Source organism: Notamacropus eugenii, chromosome 2 (genome assembly GCF_028372415.1).
Source record: "Notamacropus eugenii isolate mMacEug1 chromosome 2, mMacEug1.pri_v2, whole genome shotgun sequence".
Classification (NCBI taxonomy): Eukaryota; Metazoa; Chordata; class Mammalia; order Diprotodontia; family Macropodidae; genus Notamacropus; species Notamacropus eugenii.
Genome location: NC_092873.1, coordinates 235,599,492 through 235,612,335, shown reverse-complemented (window position 1 = coordinate 235,612,335; position 12,844 = coordinate 235,599,492). Strand labels below are relative to the sequence as shown.

General features: G+C 37.4%; 1 protein-coding gene across 2 annotated transcripts in view; it reads right to left on the bottom strand.

Moving 5' to 3' along the window:
- Nucleotides 1–266: 266 nt before the first annotated feature.
- Nucleotides 267–12,844, bottom strand: part of LOC140526997 (utrophin-like) — an 80,385-nt gene continuing 67,807 nt past the window's right edge. For both annotated transcript variants that reach the window (XM_072643616.1, XM_072643615.1), the window contains exon 14: nucleotides 267–2,175. In XM_072643616.1, the coding sequence (XP_072499717.1) occupies nucleotides 2,151–2,175 (25 nt within the window). In that variant the 3' untranslated portion in view covers nucleotides 267–2,150. The remainder of the gene's footprint in view (nucleotides 2,176–12,844) is intronic.

Sequence of the window (12,844 nt, the reverse complement as noted above, 5' to 3'; positions counted from 1 at the left end):
CCATTTTTCAGTACAGTTCTAGAAATGTTAGCAATAACAGTAAAACAAGAGAAAGAAATTAAATTCATAAAATGAGGCAAAGAAGAGACATGACTATTCTTAGTTGTTAGTGATATGATCATTTATTTATAATATTCCAGGGAATTAGCAAAGAAACTAATTGAAGCACCGAGTACCTTCAATGAATTTCCAGACTTCACTTTAAAACCACAATCAACAGTATTTCTGTACAATTAAAAAAAAAGTCTGAAGGACCAAACAGAAAGTAAATTTCAAAATAACGACAAAATGTATAAAATATTTTGGAGTTATTCTGTCAAAGCACAGCTAATATTTGTACAGCTTGGAATAAAAATGTTTCTTCAAGAAACAAAAGATAATATAATTGGAGCAGTCAGTGCTCATTGTTGGGTCATACTAACATAATAAAGGTGATAATATTACCAGAGTTCATTTGATGATTTGACAATTAAGAATGAGCAATGGCGGACTTTATCAAATCTAATTGAAGTTGTAACAGTTCACTTGGGAGAACAGATGACCAAAGATATCAAGGTAAATAGTGCAAAAAATTGAGTGGGAGAGAATAGCACTTCTTATTATGTTATTCTATTATATATATACATGTATATGTATATATAAAATATATATATTACATTATAAAGCAGCTGTCAGTGAAATCATATTTTACTGTTCAAAAAATAGAAAAAAGGTATCAATGCAGTTGACTTGACAAGGTCTAATCAGAAATACTGGGAGCTCACTTACTTATGTATGGAAAAGGGGAAAGCATAAGGAGAGGAACCTTCATGTGTTACTGGGAAAATTGGAAAGCAGTTTGGTAGAAATTAGGCTTAGACCAATATCTTGTACAATAATGCAGAATAATATCCAAATAGATACATGACCTGAATATGAAAGATAATACCAATGGAATGTTGCAAAATTAGGAGATCTTATATACCTTTCATAGCTACAGTTGGTAGATGAATTCTTAACATAAGGAATAGATGAAACTGACCTGATAAAATGAATAATTTTGATTATGTGAAATAAAAAAGCTTTTGCACAAACAAATTTAATGCATACAGTTTAAGAATTGGAAGCAGTCAACTGGGAACTTTTTTTTCAATCAAATCTCTCTGATAAGGGTAGATATCCAAGACATATCATGAATAGAAATATGTAAGACCAAAAGCCATCTGCTAATAGTGAAAAAAATAATAATTTTTAAGAAAAATTTTAACTATTAATAACTAATATTGTAAACTTTTAAGAACTATATCAAAGAATGTTCCATTATCGAATAATTTAAAAAAATGAAAGTCAAGGTAACTCTGAAATTTCATATCACACAGTACCTGAAAAAATTGGCCAATGGTAACTCATATTTTTCCTGCCTTTCATTCATAAAAATGACTTCCCAAAGTCATTCTGTTTTCCTTAACAGAGCCAGAATTTGAAGCCAGTTATTTTGTCTCTGTGTTTTGCGATCTTTATTCTTATACTTTGCTGTTATTTAATGTTGTTTATAGAAGAAATCTAATGTTGTGAGGGGTAGTCTTTTATGCTTTGCTAAGAGAAAAGTACAAGTATCTTTTTTTTGTTACAACTCAATAGCATCTTTTCAATGAATGTTCTTGGATGTTAATTACTTCTCTAAATCAAGTCATAGCTCTCTAAGCGGTGATGCTTTGGCATCTCTTTCTTCTTTTTGTGACCTAGAATGTGTGGATGCTCTTGTATTCTGATAGTTATACCTAACTGAGTGTCTGCTGAGTTTCTTAATACTTTTTCTCCTCTATAGGCAGAATTCAGACAAATTTCTTTGGAAAAGCAACTACAGACCATGAGGGAAACTGACCACATGTTGCAGGTCTTGCAGGAAAGCCTAACTGAGCTGGAGAAACAACTCACCACCTACTTGACAGATAGAATAGGTGCCTTCCAGGTTCCACAGGAGGCTCAGGAAATTCCTCAGTTATGTAAAGTTTTCTTAGCTTTCAAATATTGGTACAACGAATGGTTCCTATCAGTTGCTGGAGACAACATGTTTGATGCAGATGCAGCAATTTCATAATGCAGATCTTCTATTTTTATTACACCTTGTCAGGTCCAAGAGGCTTTATACACACCATGTGGGCAGCTCTTTAGAGCTTGCTTGAACTTCTCCTCCTATTAAGAACATATGGGAAATAATAATTGTAATCACTCTTATTTATAGGGCACTTTAAGGTTCACAAAACAAAAATAAGGAACGTGGAGTTTTCAGCTATAAGAGATTTTCTGATCATTTCGTCCATCTTCCTCATTTTAGAGATGAGAATACTGAAGACCAAAGAAAGGTGTAATACTTTCCTTCAGGTAGCATGTGCCAGACTTGAGATTTCAAGTCAAACTGAAATGACTAAAACTATTGAAGGGAGATGAGACTCTCAACTATACAAATTATTGGCTCTCTCCTCCTACACCACCCCTACCACCACAACATCACGCAAATCTTTTCTTAGGATTCTTACAAGACAAAAAACATAAATGAGATTCAGATTCCTATTCTGTGCACAATGTTTGTAGATGTGACCAAGGCCTTTGACACTCACAAATTAGGGAAAATTATGTCAAAATTGGATTGCCCAGAGAAGTTCATCAGTATTGTATGCCAGCGTCACGATGGCAAGTTTGCCCAGGTTGTGGATAGTGGACAATGCTCTTGTGCCTCCCCAGTCACCAATGGAGTGAAACAGGGCTGTGTGCTTGCTCCCATGCTTGTTAGCATGATGTTTTCAGCCATGTTATCAGATACTTTCAGTGAGGATAAACACAGTCTCAAGGTCAACTACCGTACTGATGGTAAGTTCGTCCGTTTGAAAAGGCTACAAAGCTATGACCAAAGTGGAGGGAGTGTTGGTGCACGATTTTCTGTTTGCAGATGATTGTGTACTCAATGCAACCTCTGAAGCTGAAATGTAACAAAGTATGGATCAATTCACTGCTGACTGTGCTAAATGTAGCCTAATAATTAACAGCAAGAAAATACAGGTGCTCCCTCAGCCACCATCCATATGTAGAACTATCGGTTGCAACAAATGGAGAAGTTTTGAACTCTGTGGAAAAGTTCACTTACAATTGGTAGTGTATTTTCCAGGGATGTACACATTGACAATGAGGTGGATGCACGCATTGCCAGAGCTAGCTCAGTGTTTGGGAGGCTCCAAAGAAAAGTTTGGGAGAGAAGAGGTATTAGACGGACTACCAAACTGAAGGTCTACAGATCCATTGTGCTGACCTCATTGTTGTATGCCTGTGAAATATGGACAGTCTACCAGTGCCATGCCAGGAAACTGAATTGCTTCCATTTGAACTGTCTTGGGAGGATTCTGAGGATCACCTGGCAGGATAAGCTACCAGACTCTGAGGTCCTTGCTTGAGCGGAACTGCCAAGCATTCATACTACATTTCAGAGAGCACAATTCCAATGGGCTAAACACATTGTTCAAATGCAAAATGTGTGTGTGTTCATCCTTTGTTGACGAAGAAGACCATGCTATCAGAGAAATAATGACATGACTTGCACTTAACTTAGTTTTGAGGGAGGACTGTGCAGGTCACCAGCCTCACTTCTCCTCCAGAATCATCTGAATCCAGTGAGGAGATATTCATCAGGATGACTGGAGATGACCCAGGATGAGGCAAATGGGGTTAGGTGACTTGTCCAAGGTCACACAGCTGGTGAATGTCAAAAGTTGGAGGTGAGATTTGAACTCAAGTCCTCCTGACTCCTGTTCTGCTGGCTCTATCCACTGCACTGTACGCTTGCCAAAAACTGTTTCATGGAGAAATCACATGGCATAGGCGATCACATGGTGGTCAGAAGCAGCAATGCAAGGAAACTCTCAAGGTCTCTCTCAAGAACTTTGGAATTGGTTGTGTGACATGGGAGACACTGGCACAGGACCGCTCAGCATGGTGTGCCCGCATCAGAAAGGGTGCTATACTCTATGAGCAAAGCAGAATCAAGACAGCACAAAGTAAATGTGGGATGCGCACATTTGGAGTATCCACCCCCAATGTTCATATGACTATCTGTGCTCAATCTGTGGTAGAGCATTCCAAGCTCATATTGGTCTGATCAGCCACAGTCGGACACACAGAAATGTCATTTTATCATGGTAATGTCATTTTGGTCCTCTTCGAGAACGAAGGACAACAACCAGTTTGGTGATAATCAAGTAATTCTTGAAATGTTGGGGACTGGAAACTTAGAAAGAACCCTACAGATGTAAGACAAAGAAACCTTTTGTAGTGTCAATAATTGCCTCCAGATTTGTTTTGGAAACTAGCATCTCTTTAATATGGGAGTTTTATTAGATTGGCTGCTTTCAAGATTATTAACAGGACAGAAAGTAGAAACAAGATAAGGCCTTAAGTATTCAAAAATATTGTTAAAGAATGGCTTTAGGTTTGGTTGAACTTGCCCTGTTTTGGTTTTTTTTCTGTGTCTTCCCCATACATCGTTTGCTTTTGAACTTGTACCAATTTAACCAAGACGAGCTTACTGTTCCATTTATTCAAGTGGCCACTTCTCTGATCAACTGCTTGAAAAGCTTCAGAGGCAGGGAAGTACACTTTCCTGATTGAACTGGGGGAAGAAGTCTCTAATTAAATAGTGAGAAAAGAAAATTAACATATGCCCAATCTATAAGGCCCTGGTCTTTATTGGATTTAGGCAAGTAAAGTAAAAATTCTTCATACACTTGAAGGAATGATTGAGACAACTGAATGAAGGGGAAAAGAGAAAGAGAAAAACACCTCATTTCTCATCCCATCTTCTTAAACAAGATTGGCTTAGATCATAGTGCACTAGCTAATTTTAAGACAACCTTAATCTTCTCTTATTGCATGTGGCACAATCCCAAATTCAATTGGCTCTGCAGAGTGGTACAATACAGTGTAATGTTGTATGGAGAAAGTATATCCATTCTTTGTTGCAGGGTATTTAATCAGGCTGATCTGCGACTATTCAGTAACCCATTTTAAATACAGTTGAGAAGAAAACCGGACTCAAATGATTCATGCTGAGACACTTTATGACATCCTACTATTTTTCTTCTGTGATAAAATCATAGTTCATATTTCCATAGCCCTTTGAAGTTTACAATGTACTTTTATCACCATCAGCCTGCGAGATAAGTCATGTAATTATTACCTATTTCCAGATGAGGAAATTCAAGTCTAAGCCTGAAAGGTCTAAGAGATCTGCATAAAGGAAGGGAAATCCAAGTTTCCTTATTGCACATAAGACATTCTACATTTTGCATGTCTGTAAAGGAGACATTCAACTTTTCTTGGCTTTAATTAATTGCTATTCCTTTATCACCTCTCAAATATGTGCCAGGCACTGGGGATTCAAGGACAAAATTTAAACAGTCTCTGTCCTGGCAGAAATCAGAATTTTTAAGAATGCAAAATATTTCTAAAATATAGACAAGGTAATGGGTTTGGGGAGAAAACATAAATAGCTGGGGCGTGGGATAAGGGCAGAGAATCTAGTAGGACTTCTTGTGGAAAATGGCACTTGAGCTGAGATTTGAAGAAAGCAAGAAATTCTAAGAAGTAGAGATGAGAAAGGAATGCATGCTAAGCATGCTAAGGGATGGAGTCAGGAGATAGAGGGCTAATAAGAGGAAAAGAGAGGAAACTAATTGAGAAAGCTATGTGAGGGCAGACAGGCCCTGGGGCCTGGGGACAGGATTACTGGCCTCAGGCAAGTGGCTTCTGGGCTAGCCCTCAGGTCCTTCTCTCTAGCCAGGCTTGGCAAATCAAGGTGGCCTTGATGATGTTTCCAACACGACTTTTGATGAAAACTTCAAACCTGTGTCTCTGGGAGCCTATCAGGTTTACAGCACCCACTGGTCTGAAGTACCACATGTGAAACCTAGACCAAAGGACTCCTTCCTTTCTCTCTCTCTTCTTCAGACCTCTTGGCTATTTCTGAAAAACTGGCCATTCCAACACTAGAGCACTACTGCCACTTCCGGTGGGGAATGGCAGGAGGAGATAGTCCAATCGGGAAGAAATGATGAAGAAAATTAATGCATAATGAGGTTGGAAAGGAATGTTGGGGGCAGGTTGTGAAGGGTTGGCAAAGTGAAACAAAGGAGATCTGACCCTAGAAAGTCACTGGCCTGTCTGCTAAATAAGGGAGGAAAATTATGAGGGGATAGGATGTGATGAGGAGATACTTGGGGTGGGAAGCTGGTTGAAGAGGCAACAGTCCAGGTAAAAGGAGATGATAGCCAGAAACAGGTCATGTAAGTAAAGAGATGGGGAAAAAATAAAAGATACTGTTAAAACAGATTTGGCAACAAACAATTTATGTGTTGTATGGGGTATAAGAAAAGATAAGGATAGACCGACATTGGGAAGCTGAATTGTCTGGATAAATTATGGTGTTATCAACATGAAAAGGAAAATTCAGAAGATGAGTTGGGGGGTAGGAGGAAAGATAATGAGTTCTGATTAGGAAATGTGGATATCTGGACAAGGAAGAATTTATGACCAAACAAGAGACAGAGAGCATTATGGGATGCAGAATGGATAATTTTGACTACACTTAATTAAAAAGTTTTTGCACAGACAAATCCAATGCAGTCAAGATTAGAAGGAAAGTAGAAAGCTGAGAAATTTTTTTCTTTTGGAGAAAGTTTCTCTGATAAAGTTCTAATTTCTCAAACATGTAGAGAACTGAGCCAATTTTTTTAAAGGTTACAAGTCATTCCCTAATTGATAAGTGGTCAAAGGATAGGAACAAGCAGTTTTCAGAAAATCAAAGCTATAGCCATACGAAAAAAATGCTCTAAGTCTCTATAGATTAGAGAAATGTGAATTAAAACATCTCTGAGATAATACCTCATATCTACCTATCAGATTGGCTAATATGACAGAAAAGGAAAATGCTAAGTGTTGGAAGGGACATTGAAAGATTAGGACACAACAAATTGTGGTATATGATTGGATGGAATACTAGTATGCTCTAAGAAATGATCAGCAGGATGAATCCAGAAAAATCTGTACAGACTTACATGAACTGATGCAAAGTGAAGTGAGTCTAATATTGGACACGGATCCAACAATACAGTGTGCTGATCAACTGTAAATGACTTAGCTGTTCTCAGCAATGCAATGAGCCAAGACAATTCTGAAGGACTCATGATGAAAAATGCTATGCGTCTTCAGAAAAAGGAACTAAATGCAGATTGAAACATACTATTTTTCACTTATTTTATTGGCACGTGTGTTGCTTTTTGTCTGTATTTTCTTGTACAACATGACAAGTATGGAAATATGCTTTGCATGATTACACATATGTAACATATATCAGACTGCTTACTCTCAGGAAGGGAGAGAAGGAAAGAATTTGGAACTCAAACTTTTGAAAACCGAATGCTAAAGATAAAGAAAATTATCTTTAGATGCAACTGAAGAAAAAATAAAATATTATTAAGACTAGGACTTGAAAAAAAAAGGAAATGAGGGGTTCAAGATGCCTTCAGGACATCTAATTGAAATGTTCAATGGGCAGCTGGCAACACAAGACAGGAAAAAGACATTGTTTCCATCTAGTCTTGTTCCTTAGGTCCTTTCCATGGGAGCCGACCAGGTCATCAAGCTGAGGCAGCATTGAGAGAGAAGGCCCACAATATAGCCAGGGGGTAAAATCACCTTTAGGTACTGCGATATGGAGGATAAACAGCAAAGGGAATTAACTCAGAGGTAGGGGAGGTAGGTAGAAAGTCAGAGAGAAGAAAGTACAAAGAAGGAGAGGTTAGCCAACGGTTTCAAATGTTGAGACAGGTCAAAAAAGTACAAGTTTAAGAAATTTAGCAATAAACAGAGTATTGGTAACTCTGGAGTAAACAGTTCCTGTTGAATTACGAGGCTGAAAGACAAATGGGAAAAAAAGAAAAAGATTAACAAGAGATCCCTGCTTTTGGAGGGGTGGATGTGAGCAGAGATTCCAACATTTAGGTTCTCTGGTATCTCCTATCCAGGGATGGGGAATCTAACCCTCGAGGCTACATGTGGCCTTCTAGGTCCTTGGTTGCTGCCTTTCTTTTATTAAGGCGATTTGTTCTGTGAAGTTTGGATTCAGTCACAGGGCAACACTTGAGGGCCTAGAGGGCCACATGTGGCCTGGAGACCACAGGTTCCCCACCCTTGGATAGAATACTATTCCAAAACACACTCTGCTAGCTGATATCCAAGGTCCCTCTTGTTCATTGCTTCTACATAGCAATTCAAAACATATGGGCAGAAGGAAACACAATGAAGTTGGTCTCCCCTCTAGATTCCTTAAATCCTATAGTTTATATTCTTCTTTGCTTTCTCTTCCCCCAAAATCCAGTAACACTGATTTCTGTTCTCTTACATTCTAAACAAAGAGGCAAGGCAGGATATACTAGTATGTACACTGGTATGTCATTCTGTACTGAAACACAGGTATATACTATAAGACAGGGTATCTCCACTCAATGTGGTTTTTCCTAGGTTTCTTTGCATCAGAACCACCTAAGAAAAATAAATTGCCTCAGAACACATTACGTTGAAGAAAGATACTATTCATAGCAAAGTATTTTGTTAACTAATTGACCAGAGAAAGACAAAACTCTAAATAAATCAGTAGAATAAGAATAAGGGTATTTTTTATCTTCATTTATTTTTGCCTTTGTATTCTCTAACCTGGTAACTGGTGCACAGTGGGCATTTCATATACATTTATGGAACGAAATGGAAAATTGGCTGCATCTATGAAGCCAAAAGAAAGTAAAACTCAAGTACATGAAAGAAAACTTCTGCAAATATGTAATAATGTTAGAACAAAATAAAATTTAGTTATTTAAAACTGAAATAGTCTCAGAGAAAAATGTGATTCAGAACTGTAGAGAATCTTTGATCAAAGGTGGATAGAAAAGTATAAGCATTTCATTGTTCAAAGAAACTTAGGTCAATCTGAATTCACCCTTACTACTACTTCCTAATATTGAGAAAGAATGGACTTTTCTAATGAGCTAACACTAATATTGCAACACAACACATAATTACCAAAGTTTAGAGCTTCTTTTACCTTTTCAAAAACCTGCATAATAACAGTGTTAGACTTACAGAGGGGATAGGGGAAGGAAACTGAGTATTTTAACTACTGTTAAAATACTGTCCAAAGCAAAATTAAATGTTAAACCATGTATTTGCATGTTCACATAATTATTTCAATTCTTTGATGATCTATGATCTCACTGACTTATATACTTTCTCTAAAAACTGCTAATCACAAGCTGTTCAAAAGCCTTCTTATCCTACATAATTCTTGTCAATGGAGTTCCATATTAACAGGGCCCTGGCCAATAAAGTCCTAATCTCAGAGTATCTATGTTGTCTTCTGCCTGGTGGCAACCCATGTGGAAGACACTTAGGATTCTACTTTGGGAAATCATGATGCTTGAAGTGATTAGAAAAGCCCTGTTCCCTAATGTGGAGCCTGCACATCCTATAACTGGTTTCGATGTGCTAACCAGAGACAGACTACTGATTACCTGATGAGTGAAGAAAGGTACATTGAGAAGATACTAGAGCAGGCCAAAACAAGTCTCTTGCCCTTCCCCTTCTACCATCTGCTGGCTATGTATGGGCATGGAATCATACTGTCTCCCCTCCTGGAGCCAAGAACACCATCCTTTGCTTTTGCCTACTCAGATACCCCAGAAATTCAAACAATTAACATATCATAATTGTCCACAATTATATATTGACAATAGATCATAAGTATGTGGCATCATAATATGTAATATAATGTACATTTTATTATATATTATTGTATTACTTAAAGCAAATCATAATCATCTGCAAAAGTTTTAAAAAAACATCACCTATGTATATTCATTATTCACTTTCCTATTCAAAACATGAAAAGTTACCAGTCAGGGTATACAAGTACCCTCAAGTGAGATCTTTTGTGTTATGATGCATATTGTGTTCAAAGAGAACTGAACTGAAGTTTGAGAATGCCTTGTATCACTTCAAAAATCTTATACCTTAGATGACATCTAGTAAGATTTGGGGTGATGACCACCAAAGAATATCACAAAGGCCAAGGGATGCAACTATGTATAGTTTTGTGGTTGGTTTATAGAGAAAAAAAGATAGTGTTTCTAAACAGGTGTGGTTTGCAAAGTAACATCAGTTCTGCAATCTCAGTAGAGAAAAATATTGACCAGTTTCCAATTTTCCCCAAGTGTTTAAAAATATCTGGGCATGTGTTTGTTTTCATTTGTACTGCTTCATTTGCAGGAGAGTGAAGTGCAATAAAACAAGGCAGGCATGTATAGTTTTTACTGCATAAAAGTGAGCATACACAGATATTTGGGATATTTGGCCCAGTGGAAGTCAAAGCCTCTCCCTTTAGGTAAGAAATCAAACCCCATTGCTCTGAAGTTCCAATAACCACCTAGACAAGTGGGCCCACCATAGAGGATAAGGTTCTTGGTTACTTCTTCCACTAAGACCACTCTGCTCTGAGTTCAGTTGGATACAAAGTGTCAGATGGAGAATCTCTCCATTGGGTGCCTGCAAGTCATAGGGCACCGAATATATCACAGATGAAGCTCCCACAGTGGAGTGTTCCCTCTCAATTTCAAACCTAAATGCTAGGGTCAAATTGAAGAGATCCCCAGAAGGAGGATTAAAAAGTATACCCAGGGATGCCAAACGAAATGAAGAAAAAGAATAGCTCAATGAAATTAAATATCATGATCAGGGAAACACTTTGTTAAGGTCACCTTTCTGTGGACACGGGAGGAAGAAAGTAGCATTCAGCTGGGCTGAAGGCTGATCCAGCCCTGCCAAGGCAGTGTTTCTGAAAGTGCATACACTTCCGGTTTTTGCAATGCAATCTACAAAGCCAGTATAGACCCACTAATGATACCATTTCTTCTACAACAGGCAACTTTTCATTTCCTCAATAGAATTCCCTTGACTGGAAATGCCCTTCTCCTTAGGTCATCTATCATACCAACGTCATTTATAACAAAGAAAAGGTAATCACAGAAATATTATATCAAGATAATGAAAAGAAGTGCTGGTTTGATGGGGGGGGGGGGAGCAAGGGAGGCATTTTCACAGCTTGCTTCTAGACCTCTTTTATAATCACCAATATTTACAATATTTAGGAAATATGTCAGTATGACAATTAGCTTTGATACAGGTTTAGAAAATCATTAACTTGGGAATTACACAACATTCTGAAGGTCACAAAATACATCTGGCTCACTGGGAATACATCAGAAGCATATATACAAATGAGAAGATGTGGTTGTCAATCGAAATTTAGTTATACTAAACTAGAAAAAATTGTGTGGGCCTGGAGTTATCTTTAAACTAAATATAATTGAGAGGACTAAAACAGAGATGAGACAATTACCATTCACTGAACAAAGCTACATATTAAATCTAAGACAAACACAAAATATCATCGGTCATTAGGTCATAATATAATAGTAATTTCAATCCTCTCCACAGGTCTCTGACTCTACCTCCACAAACACTGTTGACCTCATTTAAGGGATGATAGTGAAATGACCTGCCCATTATGAACTGGTATCAAACCAAATTCTATCTAATTTCAAGGTCCACAGTTCCTTTTCCTACTCTGTACTACATTGCCCCAACATCCCCTTTCATTTTCTCTTAGATAATTGACAATTTACCTAAAAATTCCTCGCCTTTAAAAAAAAGCATGAAAGTGAAGAATATGATGAAAATTATATAAAACCTAAAATGAGGCTTGTGACAGTAAAGTTTTTTGGATTCCAAGAACATCAAAAATGGTAGGAGAAATAATAGCCCTTTTTTGCAAGATTTTGATCTATGATTCACTCACAGTCATGCATATCACCTCATAACATTTGTTACCTAAAGAAATGAAAGGCATACATTTAGTCTTTTTCATGAAAATTCTAAAACTTTGTACAAAGAGAGGTGATGGCCATTATCCAGAAACACCAGTCAGGCGAGGGAGCTATAGAGGGAAATTTATAGAAATAACAGGCATTCCTCAACTGTTATATGGTCAAAGGATATTAGCATGCAGTTTTCAGGAAAAGTAATCAGTTCTCTATAGTCATATAAAAAAATGCTCCAAAGCACTAGTGATGAGAGAAATGAAAATTAAAATAACTCTGACCTACTACCTCACACCTGTCAGATTGGCTAATGTGACAGAAAAGGAAAATGACAAATGTCGGAGGGGATGTGAGAAAAGTCAAACTAGTAATGTACAATCAGTGAAGTTGTATATTGATTCAACCATTCTGGAAAATAATTTAGAACTATCCCCAAAGGGCTATAAAACCATGCATACCCTTTGACCAAGCAAAATGCCACTACTAGGTCTATATCCCGAAAAGATTTTTTAAAAAAGGAAAAAGACCTATGCATACAAAAATATAGCAGTTCTTTTAGTGGTGGCAAAAAATTGGAAATTGAAGAGATGGCCATCGATTAGGGAATGACTGAACAAGTTGTTATTGATGAACAGGATGCTCTCAGAAAAGCATGGAAAGATTTACACGAACTGATGCAAAGTGAAAAGAGCAAGACCAGGAGAACATTTTACACAGTAACAGCAATATTTTATGGTGAACTACTATGAATAACTTTAGCTTTCTCAGCAATACAATGATCCAAGACAATTCTGTAAGGCTTATGATGAAAGATGTTGGTCCATCTCCAAAGAACTAGTACAGCCTGAATGCAGATCAAAGATACAACAGATGTATGTTTGACATAGAGT